The sequence below is a fragment of the Molossus molossus genome, unplaced genomic scaffold, assembly GCF_014108415.1.
Source record: "Molossus molossus isolate mMolMol1 unplaced genomic scaffold, mMolMol1.p scaffold_m16_p_8, whole genome shotgun sequence".
NCBI classification, from domain to species: domain Eukaryota; kingdom Metazoa; phylum Chordata; class Mammalia; order Chiroptera; family Molossidae; genus Molossus; species Molossus molossus.
Window position 1 is genome coordinate 102,396,077 of NW_023425402.1, and position 27,367 is coordinate 102,423,443.

Consider the following 27,367-nt stretch of genomic DNA (forward strand, 5'->3'; position numbering starts at 1 on the left):
TTCGCTGAATTTCAGGAAGTTCAGCCAAGGAAACAGTTCAGGAGTATGGGGCGTATTTTTGAGCAGCTCCGTCTACAAATATACCTCAAAAATTCCCCAAATGCGATGTTACTTTACACATGCTTCCTCAATGCCCCCATTTCTAATCCGTAAAATCCCAAATTCTCGGGAGGGTTTATTTTATTCTCTAACAGTCGCATCCATGGTGGCCACAGCCGTGGTCACCTGAAAATCTGAAAACACCTCGAACACTCTTTCGTTGGCTGCGTGGACGGCGCAAAACAGAAAGACTTCAATTCCATGTGACTAGGAGTAAGAAAAATATACAACTATATTTAAAACACTTAAATTAACAAGATAGTACTTTTCCATTCTAACAAAATATCATACATTCAGTTTAAACAAGAGTTAATATCCAGACACACTTTTCCAAAATACCTGAAGCTACTTGAAAATGTGTGACCGTGAGACTTGCCAAGATGTTTCTAATTAGCAAAATGTGTACTATTGAGGCACTGCCTGTCCTTTCCTGGAAGACACCCCCTGAACAGGTCAAAATGCAAACTGGTGTCTCTCATAAACAAGTCCTGCTGTTTCGTGTTTCTTAGTGAGGCTTTGGCTATCAGCAAATCTTACAGCGTCTTCTCCCTCAGAGACAATATCTAACAACGATGCCCTCAGAACCATAAACTTCTCAGTGTGTGAGAAGCCGTATCTCAGTGTTTCTGCATGAAGCCACCGCTGCTGAGATGCTTAGGATCAGGGATGAACCAAGTGTAACCCGTCTACATGTCTGAGAATGGCATGTCCAAGTCAAAGCGGCTACACTTACAAACGTGAGGTGTAGCTTGAAAAGTCAAAACCACGATGTTTCCTCCGCTGGCTGTTCCGGGTGAAGAAGTTGGACCACAAACCAACACACCTGTGTGACAATGGCCACCAATTCTTTCCCGCCCCCCAAACGAATGCTGCCCGGGCCGCTCCTCCGCACTGCGACCTTCTGGCCGAGGCTGCGGTCTGGAGACGGACGCCTGTTCCCACCCAAGGCAGCAAGGAGAGGGGACCCGGCCACCTCTCCTCCTGTCCCCAGCCAGCACCAAGACCCTCTGGTTTGTTCCCACCCACTTCCTTCACCGCTCCAAGAAGGTCGGCCTATGATTTTCAAAAAAAGAAGGAAAATGAACTTGCAAAAGGTGTCTACATAATACTGTGCGTGGAAATCGGCACGGCCGGCCACTGAGGGGGAAGGCACTTGGGAGCAGGAGACCGTGGGGAGTCCCCGGAGGGCAGGGCTCAGTGAGTCAACAGTTTCAGGCGAGTCAGCCAGCTGACCAGCAGGGACGGCTCTGTGGACGAGGACTTGGCCCCGGAGGAGCCAGGTTTCTTTTTGGTCCCTTCCTCCTGGAACGGGATGGTGGCGCTGCTGTGGAGATCCGGACCGAGGTAGCACCGGCTGCCTCGGATGTAGTCCGCGCCGCGGACCAGCTGCCGCTCCACGGTGGGCCTGGAGAACCGGGCCGGGGGCGAGGGCCTTTCCTCGAAGATCGGAGGGATCCGTTCGTTACTGAAGTAGCGGCAAAGGGCGTCCTCACCTGTTTTCACACAAAGACCACACATCCATTAAAATAACCAGCCGCGTTCAAGGCTGTCGAGTGGGCCCAAAGCCTCCTCAAACTTCTGACACCCTCTGACAGTGGGCACCGCACCCTGCTCTCCTCCCAGGGTGGGCTACAGGGCCTCTCTGCCGGCCAGGCCCAGCCCCTGGGTGTGCAGAGAGCAGACATGGACAAGGGCCGTCATACAATTTCACACCTGAGAGGAGACAGGTGGGCAGAGCAGAGTCCGAGAACCTGCCCTTTACCAGTGTAAGAACTTCCATAATTTCACTTGAAACCAAAAAACAAAGAGAAAGCTGTATAGTTCCACCACTCCGCCCCCACCTGTCCTTCTGCAATGCCTGCAGCCTGCTTCCAGACGTGGTTCTTATCCTGGAGCCCCCAAGGAGCACTCAGAAAGGTGGGGTGCCTTGGGGTTCCACCTGAGTGAAGGGAAGGCACTTTTCATCTGTAATGGAGGGGGTCCAAAACCTTCAATGCTCTGCAATCCTTGTTCTTTCTGAACAAGAAAGACTGATCCCATCCCAGATGCCAGTAGACACCTGGGATTGGTAGGGAGTGTTAATGAACTGAACCGGAACCGACAATGCAGGGCACTTTGGCATTCTTTGGACCATAAAATTCCACTGCTAAAAATGTGCAATGATCCATGTACAAGGGTGCCTACTGAAGCATTCTTTACAATTAGGGTTTAGATAAAAACAGAAATAACCTAAATGTCCAACAATGAATCAATAGGTGTGACAGCCATAGGATGGATTACTTATGTAACTATTTAAAAATTTTTTCCAGATTATATTCAGCTTCCAGAGCATTAGTGAACATCTATTTCTTCTATTCTGTACATTTTTTCTAAGTGTAGACTTGTGTATATGAAAACAACTGGAAGATACACAAACCCTTCATAGCAATTATTTCTAGGTTGGGGAAGCAGATTACAGCTGAGTTTTCTTTTCTCGTACCTTTTGGATGTTCTTCAATGTACTCGTTTTGGTTTTGTAATCAAAGGGCGAAAGATACTTTTTTTAAAGGGCCCATTGTCAAAAAGCGACATATTATGTGAGTCGAAAACAGAAGATGTCCAGAAGAAGCAGAGGCAGAGACAGAAAGGAGGTTGGCAGGTGCCAGGGGCTGAGGGAGGACGGAATGAGGAGTGGCTGCTTACAGGCCTGGGTTTCTTTGTGAGATGATAAAATGTTCTCGAATTAGATAGTGGTGATGGACACACAGCTCTACGACTACACTACAAAGCACTCGATTCTACACTTCCACAGGCTGGGCTGTGGTATCTGTGAGTTACATCTCAATAAAGCTGTTGTTTTTCTACTGTGCAGACATCTTTCATTCTAACATCATCATATAAGAAACGTGACAGGACGGGGGGGGGGGTCAAGAATGTTTCCATTTACTGATTCCACACTCCCCACCCTGCCCCTCACCTGCCTCTCTCTGTCTGTACAGGAATAAAAGGCTGTCAGAGCTTAAAGGGCTGAGAATGGCGGCAAAGCTGTTGACATCCCTAAATCTAAATAAAGAACAGCCTGCCACCTGCTGACAGCTCCACAGACTCACACGTCAGCTAGAGGTGTCTTGGACCTTAGACAGGTGCCTTCTCTCTTTTCCACCTTAATCCAGGTGATGTGAGTACTCGGGTGACAAGCTTGACCAAGTCCCGGAGGATGTCAGGGGTTGATGACTTTGAGAGTTGCGCCTCTGAAATGTTTTTCTTCTTCCTTTTACTATCTGAAGCCTGCTGAACTGTAAGCTGTGACCTGCTTTGTTTCACTTCTACCAAAGGAATGTCATAATGTCCTGCCAGCGCGGATACAATCAAATATAACTAGCAAAAAATAAGAGTATTTATAAACATGTCCCTCGAGATTAGTGCAATAACCAGTAACTGATTATAGGGTGAACTAAACACAAATTTCTTTTCCGACAATAATCACTCTCTAATGCAAGAAGGATGGAGAAGGGGGGGAAGGGGGATCCATGTTTGTTCATGGAAAATTAAACAGACTCCAGGAACCATAGTCATAAAATTTAGGATGCGACTACATAATGAATAATTTATGTCTACTTGTTTAGAAACTGGCCCACTGATGTCTACAGCCTTTTTCAAAGCACACACTGCTAATCAGGAGATTTACTATCACTCATAGGATTGCATAATTTTGCCATTCTAGAAAGAAGCAGGAGCTGAGAGGTCTCCGGCATTCCTGGTTTTACAGATGAGAAGTCAGGGCGTGGAAAGGCGAAGTACTCCATCCAGTTACCCTAACACATGTAGGAAGGGGGCTGACACCTGGACCTGGGTTTGTGGCGTCCTTATGTGATGCGATTCGCTTAAGCTTACCTTTCTTCCCAGGACCCCGAGGTCTGGCGAAAGGGTCCACGATGCCCATCCAGCTGCCATCCGCAGGCATAGACAAAGGCCGGGGCTTGCCTGGGGGGAGGGAGAGTCAGGAAGGAGACAGTGGGTGACTTTTGGGCTCGGAGAATCCTTCCCTTTATTTGTAACATAGACCACCACCCCCGCAATATCACACTCCCTAAGCAGAAGCAAGAACATATTTTAAAATAGGGGAATTCTCGGGAAGCATCGGTTTCCACAGCCAGCAGCAGGGCAGGGTGCTGAACTGGAGTCTGGGGGTGCGCGGGGCGGAGCAGCCCCAGGCTGAAGGCCCAGGCCGGAGAGTTAAAGCTGGAACATGATCTCACCCGCGGGCTGACGCCAGGAGGAGCAACCGCTCAACAAGGCTTCGCTTCTTTAGAGGGATGAATAAAGGTCTCATACTTAGAATTTCATTGAGGTTTATGTTTTCCTCAGATTACCCGCAGGGTCTGCCAAATTCACCCAACAGTTCCAAATAAGGACGGGGGTGGGGAGGAGAAGGGCACCCAGAGGAACAAAACAAACACTCGGAAACGTACCGTACGAGGGTGTTTTCTGCCTCATTTTTGTGGGCAGAATGCTGGTTTCGACCGAGTACCCAGGTAGCTGATCGGAGTCAGCGATAGTGAACCTCCGCCTTCTACTCTCCTGGTCCAAGAAGGAGTTCGGGGACTCGGAACGCTTGGGACCTGGCGCTGGCCGTTTGCACTTGCTGGGTCCTCCGTGCAGAAAACTCCAGTTCTCATCCCTGGAAGACAGTGAGCAATCATGCAGCTGCTCCCCAGGCCCCCCAGGCTGAAGACCTGCAGGCGTCGGGGATGTAAAATGTCAACCACCTTGTCCACAGGGGGGAAAGCATGACTTTTTCAATCCCACTTGTTCCTCAAATACAGAGATCCTATTAAGTGAGGGTAAATACCATGGCCCTACTACTTAAATAAGGGAAAGTTTTTTTCATATGCGTTCAAACCTACCTTTGAAAAGATGGTTCTAGTTTCCCTGCACTTCTGTCCTGTCACTGAATCACCAATTTACTACAGGAAGCTCAAATGCAGGTGTGATCTGCTTTATTTTATTTTTTAATATTTTTTCTTTATTGATTTTTAGAGAGAGGGGAAAGGAGAGAAAGAGAAATAGAAACATCGATGAGAGAGAACATAGATTGGCTGCCTCCTGCATGCCCTACACTGGGGATTGGGCCCACAACCTGGGCATGTGCCCTGACTGGGAATCGAACCAGTGACCTCTTGGTATATGGGTCAACACCCAACCACTGAGCCATGCCGGCCGGGCCAGGTGTGATCTGTTGAACCACCTTTCTCATGCCCAGGGTAGCATCTTTGCCAAGACCCAGAAAGAAAGACACTTGATGTGTAAGGGAACTGTTAGATTTGAAAATTATGTCAAAAAACACAAAGGGGCCTTTAGAGTCCCCTAAGAAGAATGTTTATTTTCTAAACGAAGTATAGAAACTGGCAAAAGTTGGATCTTTGGCAATGTACTTCTTTCTAAACGTCAACTTATACTAAAAGTTAAAATTGATTTTAACGAGTCTAAGTTACCAGCGGGTTACGTTTTCTGCATTTGGTAAATTCCATTAGGTGATCCCTGTAAAAACTAGTAGACAAAATCCGGAGTCCACTGGATCCAGAACAATCCGGAGACCAGCCCAGCCTGTGTGCCGTTCCCAGTGCGTTCCCCCTGAATCTCTCTCTTTCTACATCTTCAGCCTGGAATGTCACTTCCCCATTCTCACAGCTTTCAGGACTCACCACTGCTTCTCTGTAAACATCTGCATCTATAATTCCTCAGAAAATATCCTTCATTTGGGGAGGCGGGTGTCTGTGCGTGTGTATGTGTGCACATGTGTGCCTAAGTGCCTCCCCAAGTAGATTAAAAGCCCCACTTCCTCTTCCTGCTCACTATATACATTAGCCTCTTTCCTACCGCTGCTCTGTGATCCCTCCTCCCTACAATTTCTGATAGAACAGCCCACACACTGATCATCACTGAAACGCTTGGGCTCTGCATGTGAACTACCTGTTGCTTTAAACATCCCTGCGATCCCATGGACGCACGACGATGGGCTGTGACTACCAACCAGAAAGCCCCAGATCACCTACGGCGACTGCTCTACATGCTGTGATAAGTTCTGGGCAAACCAAGACTCGAAGAAGAGGAACATGACATTAGCTCTTCTTTGTGCCAGGAAGAAATACAATAGAAGCAAATAGTTCAGCTTACAACAAAACAAATGAATACTCCAATGTAAAATAAAACATTACTCTAAGTTCAGCACAAACTTTGTCTTAGGAAATATTATAACATAATGGCATATTTCTCAATTTATTCTTGGATAGCTGACTGAGACATTGGCAGTTCTCTGGGGCAAGAACTACATCTCTTTCTTGTAAGATGGTAACCCAGGCCTAACACTAAGTAAATGTACATTGAACGAATGAGCCAGATTCTCTAGTTTTACCAACATATGTAAATACGTAAGTTGATATAAATAAACCTATATTTCAGACCTAAATCATCCCCTATATAACACTGAATATGACCACTGTCATTATACCATATAACATTTAAGATATCCATTATAAAGCAATGATCTTTTTTTTTTTTTTATCCTCACCCGAGGATATTTTTCCATTTTTTGTACAGATAGAGTGGGAGGGAGAGAAAGGAAGGGGGAGAGAGAGAGAGAAACATCGACGTGAAGGGACACATCGAGTGGCTGCCACCTGCACGACCAACCAGGGCCGGGGACAAACTGCAACCGAGGTACGTGCCCTTAGCGGGAACCGAACCCGGGTCTCTCTGGACCACAGGCCGACGCTCTAACCGCTGAGCCAAACTGGCCAGGGCAAGCGATGATCTTTAAGAATTTAAAATACACACATATACATAAACACACACGCATGTGCAAATATAGTTCGTCCACACCTACATTCACATTTTTTTTAAGTGCTAGGAAGAACACATCTCTCCCAGCAAAATAAAGCTGTAACTTTAGTTAATGTCCCAGAAATATTTATTATCTTCCTCTCCAGAGATGAATTTACCATGTCGTTCATGAAATTTCAGCTGCAGAGAGCTCCCCAAAGTCCAGGGAGGAGCCAAACGGTGTGTTCCCAAGAGCATGTATTCATGAAGAGCCCCATCCTTACCAAATTCTAGGGCTACAAGACCCATGGAATCTGCATCTATCCCTACACTTCCCCCCAAAGAATCACAGTTTTCTCCCCAGTTTTATTAAAACATAACTGACATAATATTGTATTAGTTTAAGGTGTGGAACATAATGATTTCAGAAGATGATGGTGATAGTTGATAGATAGATAGATAGACAGACAGACAGACAGACAGAAACGGTCACCACAGTAAGTTTAACATCCATTACCTCACATAGGTACAAATTCTTTTTTCCTTGTGATGAGAATTTTGAAGACCTACTCTCTCAATAACTTGCACATATAAGATACAATATTGTAAATTATAGTCACCATCTTGTACATTATATCCTCAGAACCTTATCTTTTTTTTTAATCCTCATCCAAGGATATGTTTTTATCGATTTTAGAGAGAGAGGAGGGGGAGAGAGGGAGAAACATCCATGTGAGAGAGAAACACTGGTCGGTTGCCTCCCGTATGCACCCAGCTGGGGATAGAACCCGCAAGCTAAGCATGTGCCCTGGCCAGAAACTGAACCGGCCACCATTTGGCATATGGGAGGATGCTCCAACCAAGCCACCCAGCCAGGGCAGGATTTATCTATCTTATAACTGGAAGTTTGCCCCTCTGACCACTTTCACCCATCCCCCCATCTCAGTCCCTCCCCCACCCCCAGGATCACACTCTTGAACAGCAGTTTAAGACCCAGCCCTGTCACACTGGACTTCAGCAGCGTTTCCTCGCGAGATCCCTGTGATCACACCACCACTTCGCGCCTCCACGAGCAGGAGACACGCAGGCCACGAAAGTGGACAGTGACGTACCGGGGAGAGTAGGGAATGGCTGGCGGAGGAGGAATATAAAGGTCCAGGATGGCTGGCTTTTCCTTCTTCAGCGAGGTATCCATGGTGCTTTCAGGGGACTGGGATGTGGTGGGCGGAGGCGAGGTCTGAAACAGAGCAAGTGCCCAAGGGAGGAGGTTACCCCGGAGCCCAGCTCAGGGCCGGCTCCCCCCGAAGGCAGCGCCAGGCCTGCGTCCACAGGCGGCAGGCAGGCCACGCGCAGCTTGCATTTTCCTTTGAGACGCTCAGAATTAATGGGGACATCTGAAAGGCCATCCACGCAGTGAGAAACAAGCTCAGAAACCAGGTGCCGGGCTCTAGCTCTGGCAGCCACGGGCACACCCACCCTCCGCTTCCTCCTGTGAAGCAGCCTGGGAGCCCCCCTGCACGGGTGGAGCGAGGGCTCCAGGGGTAAGTGCGCACGACCTCGACCTCAGCTGCCCTACCATCCACCAGGATGTGGGCTCAGGACTCATCCTGGCTATTCCGTCGTCCCCCCTTATCTGTGGGGACACGTTCCGAGACCCCTGTGGGTGTCTGAAACCTCGGATAGTACCGAACCCTATATATACTGTTTTTTTCCTATACACACATACCTATGATAAAGTTTAATTTACAAATTAGGCACAGTAATAGATTAATAACAATAAGTAATAATAAAATAGAACACATAATCGACACAGCTTCGTTTTAATCACACTACTGGTATCAAAGACCTATTTGCAATAAATGTTATGTGAATGTGGTCTCTCTCCCTTCCCTACCCTCTCAAAATATCCGACAGCCAATCTGATCCTTCGTGACTGAAGGGCAGGCAGCACACAGTGTGGACACGATGCACTAAGGGATGGTTCATGCCTGAGGTGGGACGCAGCCGGATGGTGAGAAACTTCACCACAATATTTAGAAGTGTGAATAATTTAACATGGATAAATTGTTTGCTTCTGGAGTTTTCCATTTAATATTTTTGGACCATAGTTGACCACAGGTAGCTGAAACCGCGGGTCACTAAAACCATGGAGAGTGAAACCGCGGATAATGGAGGACACTGTGTATCTCTCTGGGAAAAGTCACTGAACTTCTCTATAACACAGAAATGAATGGCGACAAGAACAGAACCAACAGGGCAGCTATGAGAATTAAGGGATAGAATACTCAGAATATGCTCAGTACTCTGCTTGTCACACAGTAAGTGCACAGTCTCATGCTGTTTAATTCAGCATCCCATACACACACACACACACACACACACACATTAATTTTAAAAATATAAAATCCACACAGCTTCCTTTTAATCACACTACTGGTATCAAAGACCTGTTTTTTAAAATCTCATGTGAGACCTTCACTGTTACCTCTTCTACAGACTAACAACAACGGCCATCTCTTTTGGTTGGTAAAGGGACAGAAGGAAATCTCAGGGTCAAGGCACGAAGACGTCCGGGGAAGGCCAGTGGGAGGCGCCCCAGGAAACTGCGCTAGGCCCTGGGCAGACATAAAAGGGCACCGCAAACCCCACCTGGCCCGGACGGTGATGGAAGAGCCCAGGTGTCCCCACACTGAGAAGGTGAACCAGACTAAGGGCTGGAAGGACTGGAACAGCCAGTGCTCAGAGTGACCACCCTCTTTCAGGGGACACAGGAAAACAGGCTCAGTCTTGAGTCTCCTGTAGGTAATCACCACATCCTGGATGTTGGCCGTGGACACATCAGCTGTGGGCTCTACTCAATGTGTCACGGATTGACATCTCAATCTGCTGATCTTAGACGAGGTCTGAAATGCAGGGCCAGGACCCAGGTCCCCAGCAAGGGAAAGAGAAGTCAACTGGAGCGCTTCCTCAGGACAGCATCTCCGAAAGCCACAGTGCGAGGCTGCCTTCCGAGCAGGAGCCCTCGTTTACCAGGGCCGTGCTCGAAGACGACGACCACGACACAGGGCCACACCATGACGCTGACAGAATCGAAGAACCTCCCTCCCAGGAAAGGTGGGCACCAGGCACACAGAGCCCTGGAGGACACAGAGCGACCCAGGGCTCAGGTTCTGTAGCTATCCCCACCCATGGCGAGAACACGTGGTACCTAAGTGTAAAACGGCCTCTGCCTTTCGATGGCGCTTCTCTCCCTGGGGCAAAAGCAAAATCGGGTGTCTCACCCCTCACCATCACCTCTTCCCCCAAGCTCCACAGGTAGTGGAACTTGGCATGAAGGTAACAAAACCAGGGAAAAGGGAGGAGGTGCACCCTTCTTAAGTGGATCTCCAGAGGTCGAGGGACCGACTCCGGCCTACACTTAGACCTAATTCTCACCTAGCTTCCGAACACAGCCACTTGAAGTTTCCTCTATCGCTTCAGACTCTGTGATGCTCAAAAAACCTATCCTCTCTGCTTCCCCGACGGCTCCTTCCTCACAGCCTAACTTCTGTCACTGGCCTGTCCCCCTGTTCACGGTCGCATTTCACACCTGCCCTGCTGATCTCCTCACCCCTCACCCCGAAGCCTTTGCAGCAGTCAACACTAACAATGCGAAGCCTTTGCAGCAGTCAACACTAACAATGTGAAGCCTTTGCAACAGTCGACACTAACAATGCGAAACCTTTGCAACAGTCGACACTAACAATGCGAAGCCTTTGCAACAGTCTAACAATGCAAAGCCTTTGCAACAGTCGACACTAACAATGCGAAGCCTTTGCAACAGTCGACACTAACAATGTGAAACCTTTGCAACAGTCAACACTAACAATGAGAAGCCTTTGCAGCAGTCAACACTAACAATGAGAAGCCTTTGCAACAGTCAACACTAACAATGAGAAGCCTTTGCAGCAGTCAACACTAACAATGAGAAGCCTTTGCAGCAGTCAACACTAACAATGAGAAGCCTTTGCAGCAGTCGACACTGACAATGAGAAGCCTTTGCAGCAGTCGACACTAACAATGAGAAGCCTTTGCAACAGTCAACACTAACAATGAGAAGCCTTTGCAGCAGTCGACACTAACAATGTGAAGCCTTTGCAACAGTCAACACTAACAATGTGAAGCCTTTGCAACAGTCAACACTAACAATGCGTGGGGAGTGAGCGTTAGGAGGAGTAAGCACCTTGCCTAAGGTCCCACAGCTAACAAGTGACAGAGCTGGTATTCAAACTCGAGGGGTTCAGATCTGGAGCCCCAATCCCAACCACTAGGCTGTGCTGCTGCGTGTCTTCTTCCAAAGAGCTTCTTGCTTCAGTCTGTCACTGGAATCGCCATCGGCTGCCTTTCCTGGAACCACATTACTAATCATCGGGAAACACGACCGCTCCCACCTGGTGCTTCCCCTGTCAAACTGTCACGGGCTGAACTTTGCGCCCTCAAAATCCATAGGTTGAAGTCCTAACCCCCAACACCACAGAATGTAGCTCTATTTGCAGACAGGGTCTTTAAGACATAATTAAGTTAAAATGAGCTCATTAAGCTTGGTGCTTAATCCAGCATGACTGGTGTAGCTGTAAGAAGACGCAGAGACACGTGTGCACGGCCATGTGAAGACACAGGGAGAGGGAGGCCGTCTGTAAGTCAAGGAGACAGGCCTCGGTGCAGCCAACCCTGCCAACACTTTGATCCTGGACTTCCGGTCTGCCGAACTGGAGAGGATCGGGTTTGCTTTCGTCACCCAGCCGGTGGCCCTTCGTCATGGCAGCCCCAGCAAACGAAGGCAGGTACTGCTGTAACAAACAACTGCCAACCTGTTACCTGTGGGGTGAAGTCCGCGCTCCTGCCCTGGCAGTCTGTCCTTCTCGGCCCACCAGCCCAGCTTTCTCTCCTACTCTCTGCTGGGGGCGGTGGGGAGGGGAATGCCTCATCTACACATTCCTGCAGTAGGGCTATGGTGCCCGTATACCCATGGCCCCTCTGCCAGCCAGCGGACCCAGCTGCCCTGAGTAGGTTGCTAAAAGCTCACAGTTGTCCCCTTCACTGGAGAATAACCCGCAGCTGACAGCTCCTCTGTGGTTACACCTGCAGAACGGGCCAAGGCTACACAGTACTGAGATACCACCTGCTGGCTTCCTGCTCCTTATCTGTCTCCCTTCCTCCCTTCCACGTTTTCCCTGCAGCACACATCCTCCGAAAACAGCTTCACAAGGATCTGTCACAGATTCTGCTTCTAGGAAACCTTGCCTAAGACACCACCCTGCCCCAATGGCATTTGTGGGTGTGTGTCTCAAGAATGGCATTCATCTCCTCTGGGACAAGCCCTCCCGTCTGCCAAATCCCACCTAGCATTCCAGGCTCCAAAGTGTTCCCACCTCGACAGGAAGGGCGTCTTCTCCCACCCAGCCCACCCCCGTCTCCCCTTCTTCAGAGCCCAAGATTTGTTCTGTGCCCCAAGAAGCTGGCAGGCACCCCATCAACTCCCAGTGATGAAGGAAGACCTCTGAGCTGTCAAGTAACACATTCCGAGAATTCCCCCCAAATTTAAAGATGTTACACCTTGCGCTGAGCAATGCACACACAGTGGCTGGGCTGTGACTGAGATGTTCATTTATAATTTAAAAAGAGATTTTAATGACGTGCCCCTCCTTGCTTCACCCTCCACGTCCTGTCATTTAACCCCCTTCCACACACACACAAGGAACACGGGTAGATCCATTTCCTGCGCTCAGTGCATCGTGAGGTATCCAAATGAATGGCTGAGATGGCTACCGTTCTCTTCCACTTGAAGATTTGCAAAATATCAGTTACATATAAACTGCAATCCAATTTTATCAAAGGGCATTCAAATGCTATTGCTTTTCATTCATGGTTTAGGAAACCAATGCTAAGGATTGATGACGTAATGAGGAGGTTGGTCAGTGGGCACAGTCCATTCAGCTGTAGGATAAATGAGTGTGCTATTTGCAGAGAATTTAAATAACAAAACTCACCAGAAGTCAGTCTGCTTTTTGTTACCACCAACACTGGCAATTCTAAACAACGTCTAAACAACGGAATGATACTGGCCACACCATGTGGACCGTTTGCACTGTCCCCACCCCTGACTCCACTGCACATGGTCTCTCAGGTAAGTGCGCAGACTGGACCCAGTATCTCAGTGTGCACTGGGCACGAGGGGAGGACGAGAATGAACGTGTGCAGTGTGGCAGCCACAGGTGCAACTGAGGAACTGAACTTGTCACTGTATTTAAACAGTCGCATGGGGCGGGTGGCTCCCATACTGCCCGGTGCGAGTCGAGAATGTCCCTTTTCACATAAGCAGGGCTCTGGGAGAATTCCGCATACACAAATTCCTGAAAGCAATCTCCTCTCCATGTTAACCGGGCGAGACAACAGACATCTAGCGCTGTGGGTGCCCTGAGAGCAGGCGGAGGCTCGTAACACACAGGACAGCGACCAGATACCTGCACGAGAGGCGGCTTCCAGCGCAGGTTTTTCAGGGGCGCAGGGGTGAAGTTGAAAGAACCCGTGGGGCGCTTCTTGAGCAGTAACACGACACCTGTGGGATTCTCTCTCAACTTCTTCACCAGGTTTTTTAGCTGCCATCCCACCTTCAAAGAAAGAAAATGAGGAGAGGGGACTCCTTCATGAATGAGGAAAAGAAAGCAAACCTGTGAATGTGTCTCAAGGACATCAGCTGTGAGCGAAGATACAAACAGGCCACTACAATGGCCACATCTTCGCACCACTCACAATGATGGAAAACTGGATATAAATCGCGAATGTTAACAATTCAGGCAAAATGGCTTTGGATTTAGTTAAACTTGCTAGAGGGAAATATTACGTCTTGAGGCTCAGGGGGAAACTCACCACAGTTTGGCGGTTAACCTGAATGACTTCATCGCCAGCGTGGATCTTCTGAGACCTGTCTGCAGGAGACTGTCAGAAACAGAGAGACCCATCTTATTTTTCTGAACTTTCTGCTTTTATTCCTTCTTCCCTCTTTCTTCTGTAGACAACGAGCAATGGAAACAGAATTTTCTCAAGAAATGTTACACGGTGTACGTGAGTTCCCTGAGACCACATTGTCTGTAGTGAATACCTGTGTTATCTGTTTTATTAGTCGATTCTTAGAACAGATAATCTGTTGGTTACAGCAGCCAGGGTCATGGCACCTATCGAGAGTGCGACACAGTATCGGCATAATGAGCTGATAAAAGCCATCGGTTCATCCAAAAAACACCTTACCTTGACTCTTACCAAAACTGATCTTGTGGAACCTGAGCCCCCTTTCCCATGTGAGGACCATCACTGACACTCACCTCCACCTCCTCTCAAGCAATTATTAAAGCCAAATCTTATTTTTACTCAACTTTGTTTTACATGTTATCACAATGGTATTAAAATAGATGGCAAAAAGAGAAAAATTTTTAGAGACAATAAATTTTTTTTTTCTTTTTTTTTCTTTTTTTTTATCCTCACCCGAAGACATTCTTCCATTTTTTGCTCAGACAGAGTGGGAGGAAGAGAGAGAGAAAGAGAGGGAGAAAAACATCGATGTGAAAGGGACACATCGAGTGGCCTCCACCCGCACGACCAACTAGGGCTGGGAACAAACTACAACTAAGGTACGTGCCCTTAGCGGGAACCGAACCCGGGTCTCTCTGTACCGCAGGCCAACACTCCACTCACTACTGAGCCAAATCAGCCAGGGCTTTTTTTTCATTTTCAGGTTGAATCAAGAACACACACATTTCCAGTATCAAAAACAAGCAAACAAACAAAAAAAACTTCCAGACTTTGTTTTCCCAAGAATACTTGACTACAAATTTGAAAATATCAATATATTCACATATGTGTGTGTATAGAGATTTATCGACGTAACTTACTTGTCAAATATTTTGGCCCTAGTATTCTTGCTCATTTAATCGAATTAAAATTGTTTATAATTAAGATATCTTATATGAGCAAAAGAGAAGGAAAAGATAAATCTTTGATTTCCAATGATAATCAAATGGTATCTAGGCCATAGTATTTTATTTGGTAACTCATGTAACTGGCTGAATCTCAAACAGTTTGCAACTATCCTTTTAAAAAAAAAAAAAAGTAGCCTTTGAAGATGAGGAGGTGAGTCTCAATTAACTCAAGACACCCTTACTGAATTTTCTCACTCAACTGTTGTGATAGGCTTGACTAGAAAGGAGCAAAAGCTCCTGTGATCATTATTTTTAGAAACATTTAACACGTTGCCATAACAACCAGTGATGCCTCACCTTGAGAAACCAGCCCTAGGGGTACCGGAGGGAGACGGCCTAACTCCAATTTCTCTCTTGAGGCACGTAAAAATAAATGCACCTACCGACGCCCCTTTCTGCCCCTGTGTGTCAGATGCTTCACACACAGTTACAGACCAACTTTTCCAGTTCAGCTTCCTGGACTAAGCATTCATTGAGGGTAAGCTACACATCATAAAAGATGGCCCTGAGGCCAGGAAGTCGCTGTTTACAAGGTGTGCAATCTTCAAAATTGAGCCCCAATGTCCTGAGTTGACTTCCCTTCCTAAGGATCCTCATGCATTCATTTCTCAAATGTCCTACCAAGTGATTAAGAGTTGTGCTTGGCAGAACACTGGTAAAGAGAGAGCTTGATACCAAAATTCCCCCTAGGGCAGTAGCTCGTGCCTATCTTCACCATGAGCCGGGCTGCTGAAAAATGATGCTTGCTCTGGTTTGCAGCAGAAGGGTGATGACCTGAAGAAGAATGTATCCATTCTTCAGAAGCTAATCTAACTCCCACCTCATCTCAGGGGGGGGGCAATGGGGGAGGCAGGAATATGGATCCTGTCAAGGTCTTGCACAACATCAAAAAAGAACCCGATAGAGAATCACTAGATACTGTTTAGCCCGACCTTGGAATGATGGTGGCTCCTCAGATCACCTCCACACCGAAGAACAAGGACTGGAGGGCTGAGATGGCCTCCGGCATTGCTTCAGCCTGGGCTCCAAGAGAGACACCTCCCACCTGGAGACAACTGGTGATGCAGTGGGTGATTCCGTCCACTACCGCCCACCCACTAGGCTTTCATTCAGACTTCCACTCTGGAGTCCTAGCGACCTTAAGTGACAGCGGGGAAGCTGTCCTGTGGCTGGCATTTTCATCCAGCATGAAGTGTAAAATATCCAGGTGAAGCCCGTAGAAAGTCTACCCTTTCCTAACTTCCCACCCTCACCTACAAGACTTGGTGAATGTTCAGTACATTCCAGGTACTCGGCGAATACAACTGAATGCCTGAAAGAATGAGAGACGTTCTCAAATGGATCGCCAAGTAGAATCAGTTTTCATTTTTTGATCTTTAACTGGATGGGAACCACTCCTCTCTGGGATGACTGACGTCCCCTCTTTTGCTAGGATCAACGACATCCAGGTACACCTGGGTCACTCACCCCATCTTATGAGTCTGGCAGGAATTCTAGACAATGTAACGTTACATTTGACATTTCATCTGATTCTGAAACAGCTTGTTTAGTCTCTCATTCAACTCTCATGCTTAAAACAAAATCGGGAATGCATTTTGAAGATGAAAAATCTCTGTACTTTCTGATAACATTATAGTGTTCTACACATTTATCCAAGATTGAAATTGCTTCAAGAAGACCAGAGAGTATTTGGAACCACACAGGTCTGGTTGTTGATGCAACTCATCAAATTGCTAACTTCAACTCTAAAAACCAAAATAACATTCACCATCTTTCTGAATCCATCCAACTTTAAAACAATGCACTGAGTAGTACATGAGCATATACTTATCATGGTTCAGCTGAAATACAAAAAGTCTCACATAAGGATAAAGGAGGACCTGTGTGATGCACTATGCATTTTTTTTTTTTTTGCACCCTCCCCAGCCTCAAAGCAGAACTTCCTGTGCTGTTATTGTCTATCAGGTGAGGTGGTATAAAAATTCCTAGCGATGCCCTGGCAGGGTAGCTCATTTGGTTACAGTGTCATCCCAATACACCAAGGTTGCAGGTTTGATCCCTGGTTGAAGCACATATAAGAATCAACTAATGAATGCATAAATAAGTGGAATAACAAATCGATGTCTCTCTCTCTCTCTTTCTCTCTCTCTCTCTTTCTCTCTCTCTCTCCCCTCCCTCTCTTTCTCTCTCAAAAAAAAAAAAAAATTCTAGTGGTTCTCAGTGTGTTTTCAATGTAGCTCAACAAAGAATGCTCAAAGACACTACCATTTTCTGCTCATTCGTCATTCGTCTGCCGGGACCACACTATTTATAATTCATTGACTGCCTCAAGCAATGTCATTTTTTTTTTCTTACTACAAAAATCGTGTGTGTCACAAACCCTAACCACATATCAAGCCATTTTATGTTATCAAAAGATCTAGCAGCTGAAGCTCAAAATTCAACAAATATTTCCACCAAACAGATTGGAAAGTAGGTGCCAAATTTCTTCCATTTTAAGAAATTATTTCCTCTTGTCCTAGTTGATTAAACAGTAAGATTATTTCCACAGACACATGCTTCATTTACACAGATCTTGGAAGCCAGTCAAACGTTCCAAGCTTCATACCAATGTCATTTAAAAGCTAGCTATATTATAGGTTGCAAAAAGAAAGCATTCACTTAGCTCTGCTTTTCACAAGTTCAAAATGTTTAAGGGGCTATAGAAATGGCATTCAAGTAGCAGAATTTCCAAAAGAAAGATAACAGTGTACAAAGTCTATCGCAGTAGAGACAGCCTTGCTCTGTCTATTCAAAGGATTGGTGGGGGAGGGGTGATCCCTAAATTTCAGTATCAGGCCAAATATTATGAAATACAACTCTATAAAAAGAATCTATGTCATGCAAAAAACCCAAAGTAGTTGCTTTGGTGACACATGTAAATGCCACTGAACAAAAAAAAACAAAAACAAAAAAAAAACACCCCATTTTCCACATATGCTTACCAGTTCCAGTCTTATAAGAGTGATTTCTCAACAGCAAAGAGATCACTGTTTTTGTGTTTATGCATTAACACTTCTAGGGTGCAAAAGGAATAATTAACACAAGGGTGGGGGTAAAAACTGGGCAAGGAGCGTAAACAAGGACAATAAAGGACAATTTAAATAATAAATTGACAACAGCTGGTGATAAGCAGCGTGCTAGCCACAGAAGTAAGCAAAACAGGCGCCCACGCTCCCCCGGCAGATAACACAGCCTGCACACATTTACATGAAGAGTACGGGGACTCTGTGTCCAATTTGTTTAAACGTCCAACGGCTTTTACATTTCACGGGCAGGCACTTACGTTCTCGGTGGTCCCAGTGATCACGTGCAATCCATCATAGGTCGATTTGATGTACATGCCCTAGAGTGAGTCACAATACATCAACCCATTACTCCAGCGGTCAGAAATACAGCCGCAAGTGCGACTTGAACTTATTGAACATTAAAGGTAATCCCTGCAGAAAATATCCTTCTTCAGCCTCCTGAAACATTGTGAAACAAGATCCCACGAGAGGTGAAGGGCAACCAAACAAACCGAAGGACTGGTGAAAGAAATCAAAAGCGACATCTATTTGATGCTGTCATTTGGGACCAGGCTCACGGAATTTTGCTTTAACTCTGGGGACTCGGAAGGAATCTTCTCAGCCCCGCAGAATGAATGAGGCCTTTGAAGCAAGGACTGCTCTCTCCTGACCATCTCTTTGTCTAGTGACACAATATATTCAGTTAAATTTGGTTTCAGCAGTCATTGCAGGGTGACTTACTCAAGCCACTACCAACCCAGACCAGGGTGTATGGACAAAGCTGGTTAAATAACACAACACAGGAAGCAAATTATGAGCAGACCCCCTTCCGTTTTAAGGGAAGCATAAGATAAATACACTCCTCCCTAAAAGGCCCGATAGGCAGACTCAGAGGTGAATCTGTCACATCATCCAGAACACATTTCTGCAGTGTGGTACATCATGTATAAAAAAAATTTTTATTAAACTTTTATACGATGGGGAAAGAGAGCAAAAAGTAGATTGGGCAAAGAGTAGTTGCTCACCCTGGTATCAATATCACAATAACATAGACTCTCCCAAGAAATCATGTTGCCCCTGAACTTGCCCTATTCAGCCACCTACACCCCACTACTGATATAATACCTTCAAGGTTCTCCCCGTTCCTCGCCTCTCTGGTTGCTTTTATTCTCAGTGATCAGCTTCTCCCTACATGTGGTACTCCTCTGCCCAGAGCATTTGCTTATATAACTTTACCATCTGAAATGGCAACTCCATTTCTGCCCACTCGGGCCATTTCTCTGCTTCAGTATGTAACTCTAAAGTCATCCCCTAGCCCAGCTGGCGTGGCTCAGTGGTTGAGCATTGTGGTGAACCATGCACCAAGAGGTTGCTGGTTCGATTCCTGCTCAGGGCACATGCCCAGGTTGTGGGCCCGATCCCCAGTGAGGGGCATGCAGGAGGCAGCCAATCGATGTTCTCTCTTATTGATGTTTCTATCTCTCTCTCCCTCTCCCTTCCTCTCTCTCTCTCTCTCTCTCTCTCTCTCTCTCTCTCTCTCGTATCAATAAAGGAAAAAAGGTCCAGTCTACTATAATCCATCATTTACCCTTAAGCCAAGGAGTCTCGTATAAATATTTCTACCTACTGAGCATGAGGCTGGTCAGTTTGGTTTGCTCTTTGGTTTTCTTTGGCTTTCTACCTGAGAGCAGAGACTGCCTTGATTTCTCCCACAGCTGCTTCCTCCTCATCATCCTCAACAGTGGCTACAGTCACTGAAGCCACCAATTACTGCACGGGTACTGCGTGCCCAGCACCTGGCGGTCAGTACCCCTCATCTAAATACTTTCAACAACCCTGCGGAGGCCGTTTTTATTATTCACTTTGACAGATGGGGAAACTGACATGTAAAGAAATTAGGCCACTTGAGGGATGGAATTAAACCCTGACTCAAAGCCTGTAGGTTCATCAATAGGCCTCATAGTTTCTTCACTTAAATTCCAGCAAATTAATCTCATGGGCTGCACGCTGGGACTGCGAGATCTAGGAGTCTAGGTGCTGATCTAGTGTCTAGGCAGCTACCTGTGTGTGTTCTCAGGCCTGTTGTTCTAGAGCTACAGTACATTACTGCTGAAACATTTCTGAGGGATTTTTAAGAATCATTTCTTCCAAGCAACCTCTTCTCCCCTCCATCCTAGTAACAGAGACTTTCAGGACGCATGCTATTTGGTATCCAGAAGCCATTTTTAATTTGTGTAAATGTTTTCTATTTCCTTGCATTGCTAAATCCTAAAATAAAACTGTTCAGACAGTTCCTTCAAGATAGGAGCACACAGTTTTAAAACTGCATTTGTTTTATACTTTGAAGATATAAAACCTATCAAACAGTTCAAGACGGCAAATTGCAAATGACATGATGGAAGACAGGCTAATTCTATTCAGGATGACAGCGAAAGCAATGAGGAATTATGAAAAGAGCTTTAATAAATGAGGGTGTGTTTTTGTTTTGTTTTGTTTTGTTTTGTTTTGTTAAATAAAATGGGTGCTGTTGGAATTCTTACCAGGCCTTCCCCAGGTTTAACGTTCGGTAAGTGGACTTCCTCCAGGCATGCACACTGGCTCATGACAGGATCCGTGGTAGATCGGATTGTTTTGTCACAGATGCCATTTAAAACCTTGACCTAGAGTGGGAAAGGCAAAAGTCAGGAAAGGTTCAATCATTAACCAAGTTTATCTCGAGCTGAGTTCTAAAGGAATGCACTTCACCCATGATCTTTAGCTCTGGTCAGCAATGATTCCGATAGTACTACTACAGAGCAATTTAACTCCGTATTTGCCACCTGCAGGAACGGTGCCGTGGCTTCGGCTTTGCTGGAGAAGTGTGGCTTTATATTGCTACGGCCACTGAGGAGCACAGGCCGGGCGGGAACCCCCTCCTGGCAGTTAAGAATCATCGGTGACCAAACACCTGCATGTTTTTAGTGATCATTCATATTCTCTGCATACCAAATATGGACAAGGTTAAACATTTGCCTTCCATGCACCTGTTTCATTTTAATAAAATTTGTTTTTTAAAGCAGTTTTAGATTTACAGAGACGTTGAGCAGAAAGTGCAGAGTTCCTATATACCTTCTTCCCTACCCAGTTTCCATTAGCTGTATTATTATAACATAGTTAATAATAACAAGATAGTATTAACATCTTGCATTAGTGTTACATTTGTTACAGTTGATTAAGCAGTAGTGAGAGAGTATTGTTAACTAAAGTCCATAGTTGAGATCAGGGTTCTCTTTCATGCTGTCCAGTTCTATGGGGATGGATAACTGCATAATGTCATGTATCCACCATTACAATATCATGCAGATATCATGCCAACCTTTTAATTGTGTCGTTTGTTTTCTTATTGTTGAGTTTTAAGGGTTCTTTGTATATTTTGGATATAAACTCTTTATCTGATATGTGTTTTTAAAATAGTTTTTCCCGGTCTGGGACTTATCTTTTCCTTCTCTTAATCCTGCATGTCATGGAGCAGAGTTTTAAATTTTAATGACGTCCACCTTATCCATTTTTCTTTCACGGTGCATGCTTCTGGTATCTAAAAACTCATCGCCAAACGTAGGGTCACCTGGAATTTCTCCTGTTTTTTTTTTTTCCCTACGAGTTATATAGTTTTGTGTTTTAAATTCAGCACCACAATCTTTTTGATGATGGTGATGCTCACATTCTTTGAATGCCAAACGCTGACAAAGTAAAATTGTAGAGACAACATGAAGATCCCTATTATATGGTCTCTGTGTAGAAATCACAGTGCTTACATGTGGTTATTTCCCCCAATCAGATTCATCTAATCTTTCAAAACTAAACAACCAAAAAAATCAGGAAATTCCAAAGAGTGATTTCTTTCCAAGGAGGAGAATCCACAAGTGACCCTCTTTAAATTCCTCCAATTTGTTTAGCCTCCCTATTTATGGAAAACATATTTATAGCAGTTTCATTGCTAAATTCCTCAACATCAGTAGGAGGAGGCCTTATCAAAGGAGCACAGGCTGGCTTCTGTCAAAAGGAGGAAGCGGTGATGAATACTCAGAAAATGCTATGAAACAGTCACAGTACATTCTCCTCCATCATAACGTTTTTGCCAATAATTTTTTTTAATCAAAATGGTCCTAAAGCCAAATTACAGATCCATCTAGCCCTAATTAACAGGCTAGCTATCAATTTGAGTATAACTGCACACTGATGAAATGTTCATGGGGGGGGGAGCAAAAGTGAGCCCAATGTATCCAAGTTCAGCACAGAAAGCTTCACAGTAGTTGGTCATGTTGTTAAATAACTTTTATTCCCTTTCCATCTGAATGAATAGACCCATATCTCAAAAGCCAATATTTCAAAGTATATCCTGAAAGAATTGACCACAGTGCATCTACTTTAGTTAAGGTAATCCTTGGGAAAAGGAGTTTTACCAGCACTTTGAGAACGTATACTTACTACGGCCAGAACTTTATCCTCCATTTCTGCTACAAGACAATCCTAAGAAGGGAAGAAGAAAAATGAAACTTTAAGAACTAGAAACTTTCAAAAATGGTTGGCTTAAGCTGTTAAGATATTTCCTGGAGCCAAGGTGGTCCCTGACATGTGCCCCACCCTGAAGCCCAAGCAGCACCGGACAGACAGTCAGATGGAGGAGAGACGTGGACGGAGAGAGAGGAGAGTGGGAATGGAGCGTTCATTCCACTCTTCCAGGGCTCTGCTCAGTCCTCACCCAAGGAGCACATCTGCCCAGGGACCCACCTGCAGGGCTCATTAACCTGAAAACCTACCCAAATCATTGAGCTGAAATCCACCTGCTGTCCAGACTGTGCAGAGAGTAGTAAGCCAGAGGTCAAAGTCCACAGAACCTGCCCAAGCTCCCAAATGTGACCCTGGGCTCAGCTGGCCCCGGGCCAACAAACCAGGCGTCTTTAGCTCTGGGCCTGCCTAGGAGAATAGCTTTCAAATGAGGGCTCCGCCACAAACGTTTATTTTAGGCACCGCTGAGATTAAATCAGATATTTCTGTCCTTAATAGATGAAAAAGGTTCAACAAAACATTCATTTAACACAGTGCCAAAAATGTGGTCGTGAGGTATGCTATTAATGACACTAAATAAAGGGCTGGAAGCAAAGCTCTATTTCCTCAGCTTCAGAACAAAAGACTTGAAACTGTATGAACCGGTTAGCTGATTGCAGGCCTCGCCATTGTCCTGTCCAGAAGCCGCCAACGTGGAACAGCCGGTGGGAAAGTCTCCCAGCTTCTGGGAGCTGCCTGCAGCGGGCTCCCGTCTAGGGCCCGTGCAGAGCCAAAGGGAGACCAGCGACAGTCTTCAAGTTCACTCGGCACCATTTCCCATAACCCCACCCTGGGACATTGTGGGGGAAATGCTACTTGTTTTATATACGTGAAGGATATTAATCAACGCCATTGGAATCGTCAGAGTTTCCCTTCGATCAAAGTCGTTTCGGGATGGGAAGAGCTACCGATTGTCTTCTTAAAAGTTTTCCAAATTTTCTCTACCTGGCGCAGTGTGAGAAACAATCACCGTTTCTCACAGCTCCTAAGACTTACACCGACTCTCAGGAAAAGAGCAGAAGAGCCGCCGAGTGAGGAAAGGTTTATACAAAGAAATTCAGAAATATATTTTTACATGCTCGAGTCTGCTATAAATTCAAACTACGGGAGCAGCCTCTGTAAAACGCGAGTCATTAGAGCTCAACAATGTGCTTTTCCTCCTCCAATCATGACACAAAACTAGCCCCCACCCTCTTAACACCCATCTCCGTTAGCCACATCTGAAGGACAGAAGTATCAAACAAGTGTCAACTTCAGAAGAACAGAACACTGTGTGGTCTTCTGCTAGCAATGAACTGATACTTTGTACATATGATCCTCCAGAGCAAATCCCAGGATGATCAGGCACCATCACCACTGTGCGAAAATCACCCACAGGCAGAGAGCGCCTCTCCGCACACCAGGGCCCAACATACAAGGTGGACGTGTGACCTCTTGCTTCCTGCTATTTGATTCTTTGACCGATCCAAGAAGCCACCAAGAAAATGGCTTTCTCACTGTGATGATAACGGTTCAAGTCAGCATGTGAAAGGGCTCGCTTTGCACCTTCCACGTAGTGAATGTGGTCCCCACACCCTTTCCCACTGGGAGGAAGCAGCTGCAGGCGTGACTTCATGCTGTCTGGCATGAAGGCCACGCCATGGAAAAAGGCATACTGGAACCAAGTCACCTCCTCGTGAGCCAGACAATGGGGCTGAGCTTTGTCACATCCCTGGGTCACCTGGCCCAGCAGACTCAGGCCAGCCTACCTGGCAGAGACCCAGCCTAGGCAGCCATCTCGTGCCCCCTCCCTCCACGCTCTTCCTTATCCTGCCTTCTACTACCTGAGGAGCCTCGGGCAGGCCGTTTAACCTCCCCGGGCCTCTGCTTCCTTCTCTAAATCAGGGGTGATCGATCCACCCTAGAGAACTACTGAGAGCTGTGCGCGATAACACGTGTCAAGCACGCGGTACGCAACTGATTCCCAACCAGCGCTCCATAAATGTCCCTGGCTTTCTCCTCGTCTGCTTTCGGGGCTACCTTGGTTTCCATTCTGTTTTCTTGGGCGTTACATTTCTCATTTCTTTCCACACAGGAAGTCAGCACCTGCCACTGCCGTTTCGCCATTTCGTCTCTGGCCACCGTGGTTCCAGTTTTCATGTCATCGCAACTTTGGGAGGACAGACTGACGGCTTCCCTCCCTACTGAGATAAACTCAATTTTTCTCCCAAACTGCCCACTGAGCTTATATATTCCTTTGTGTATAGTTTTTTTGGATATGTATATATATTCCAGATACATATATACATACATTTCTAAAATGCTGGGTCACTATTTGTCTTCCTATTACACTTTTCCCCTTTTTTCTTTCTCAACAATACCTTGTAAAAATCCCATCAAATCATCTGGTAAGGCAAATATTAGCATTGCCATTTTACGGATGGAAAAAATGGAAGCTCGTGAGTTTTCAGTGACTTGTCCAAGGTCCCAGAGCTAATTAATGGTAAAGGCAGGATTTGAACCTATCTTTCTCTGAAGCATATACTCAGTGAATACCAGCAAACCACAAACAAACAAAAACAATACCACTTATATCCTTTAAATTTGGGTTAAATTTCTCCTAAAAGACAAGTGCTCATCAGCTTATTTGTCCAAAGTATTGCCTAATCCATTTAAACATACATTTTTAAATCATCATTAATCACCTGCCAGGCGTCATGAGCAGAGGCAAACGTGAGGAGGAGGCTTAGTGGGTGCCCTTCTCCGGACGTGACCAGATCCAAAGCTCAGCCTCCCAGGGGAGATCTTTATACGATCATTCATATTATATAAGGAAGGCAATTCACATCATATCATCTAAGGCTATAAGGAAAACACCACCGGAGACAATGCAGTAAGCCCAGTGCGTCCAGACAAGCTCAGTCACTGGTTGAAGGACCCAAACGTCACCTTTGCATTCTGGGCTACTCTAGCCACACATTTAAAACTGGATTCCATGCTCAGCACTTCCTGTACCTTTCCTCCTCAGAACTTCTCTAACTTGATATAGATTTTGCTTGTTTATCTTTTCTTTTTCTCTTTCCCCCAGAGACTATAAGAGATCTGGGACAATTTTATCTGTTTATTCACTGATACCCCCCTGCCTAGAAGAGCAGTAGGCGCATAGTACGTATTAAATAAATATTTACGGAAGGAACAGTCCAAATACCTACAAAGCCAACACCAACCTGCTCAGGCAAAACAGATTCATCTTCTGAAAACAAATACCACTCCAGCCTTCGACTTCATCACTTTCTCCCCCTCTCCCTACCCTACAGCAAGGGCAGCCTGAACCAGTCACACAGTTTGGGACCCTTTAAATAAAATACAAAGGCACCTGTGAACCCCAAGAAAGAAGTTAACTACTAAAAATGGCTCCTAGTGGCTAATTGGGCTCAAATTTTATTTTTTTTCTCCCTTTATTGATTTTAAAGAGAGAGGAAGTGAGAGGGAGAGAGAGAGGACCATCGATGAGAGAGAACATCAACTGGCCACCTCCTGCAGGCCCCCCACTGGGGATCAGGCCCACAACCTGGGCCTGTGAACTGACCGGGAATTGAACCAGTGACCTCTTGGTCTACGGGTTGATGCTCAACCGCTAAGCCACACCGGCCAGACATGGGCTCAAATTAAACACACACACACACACACACACACACACACACACAAAACAGCCAAGCAACTGTTTCTATACGGGGGCCTCTCGTGCAAACGGCACTTCAGGGAGAAGCGGCACTGAACTGCCTGCCTGCACAGCCTCTGCCCCCTGAGCCAACCCTCATAAAGGACTTCCTGGAATCTTATTTCAACCAATAGGAATGAGGCTTTCCCCGTCCATCGGAGGTGCACAGATCAGATCAAACCTACCAGAGCAGCTGTATTCTGACCAATCAGGATAGTGTCTTTTGAACCAATGAAACTACAAGGATTTGGAGTTCTCATTTGCATAAAGACAGACCAATCAGAGACCAGAGGCAGGGACTTCTGTTTTTATAAGCCAGCTCCCCTCTGGCTCTGGAGAGCACGCTTTCCCTTTCCAAGGAACTCTGAAGACTGTTTCCCTGGCTGAGCTGAAACACCAGAGATGTCTTGCTCAAGCAGAGGGGTGCAGACCACCCAGGCCAGAGCAGAATGGCACGGAATGGAGTAGGCCCGAGCAGAGCAGAGCACTGCTGTCTAGCCAGAGAGGGCCCCGGCCCCTGGACTGCCTCACAGCCATACTGTATCACAGTTGAACCATTTTTCACTGAACAGTTTCCTTCTTTGCCACATCCCAAATTGGGGATTCCTGTTGGTACTGAATTGGTGCCAACAACTATCAACCACCCACTGACACACCCATGAGCAAAACTTTCCCATTATAATTACAGTGTTTGACTCTTACACTATCATTTTAACTGATCACAAGTAAATTCGTTTTGTTGTTGTTATTGTTACTCTTAACCTGAGGATACTTTTCCATTGATTTTTAGATAGAGTGGGAGGGAGGAAGGGGAAGAGAGAGAGAGAGAAATATCGATGTGAGAGAGACACATCCACTGGCATCTCCCAACATACCACTACTGGGGCTGGGGATCGAACCTGCAACCCAGGTATATGCCCTTGACTGGGAATCACACCCATGACCCTTCAGTCCACAGGCTGACACTCTAACCACTGAGAAAAACCACCTAGGGCACAAGTAAATTTTTTTTTAATCCTCACCTAAGGACAGTTTTCCATTTTTTTTTGTTGTTGTTCAGATAGAGTTGGGAGGGAGGGAGGGAGGGGGAGAGAGAGAAACATCGACGTGAAAGGGAC

The 27,367-nt window shown here is 46.0% G+C and overlaps 1 protein-coding gene across 2 annotated transcripts in view; it reads right to left on the reverse strand.

Annotated features, from left to right (window-relative positions):
• Positions 1-443: 443 nt before the first annotated feature.
• CNKSR3 (CNKSR family member 3) overlaps positions 444-27,367 on the reverse strand; it is an 81,081-nt gene continuing 54,157 nt past the window's right edge. The window contains exons 5-13 of one of the 2 annotated variants that reach the window (XM_036247898.1): positions 22,430-22,471; positions 20,503-20,622; positions 18,241-18,300; positions 13,810-13,878; positions 13,404-13,550; positions 8,013-8,137; positions 4,551-4,759; positions 3,973-4,062; positions 444-1,504 (exon numbers count right to left, since the gene is read on the reverse strand). In XM_036247898.1, coding sequence (XP_036103791.1) covers positions 1,320-1,504; positions 3,973-4,062; positions 4,551-4,759; positions 8,013-8,137; positions 13,404-13,550; positions 13,810-13,878; positions 18,241-18,300; positions 20,503-20,622; positions 22,430-22,471 — 1,047 coding nt within the window. In that variant the 3' untranslated portion in view covers positions 444-1,319. Of the gene's footprint in view, positions 1,593-3,972; positions 4,063-4,550; positions 4,760-8,012; positions 8,138-13,403; positions 13,551-13,809; positions 13,879-18,240; positions 18,301-20,502; positions 20,623-22,429; positions 22,472-27,367 lie in introns of both variants that reach the window. The other variant, XM_036247897.1, reaches the window with a different exon arrangement.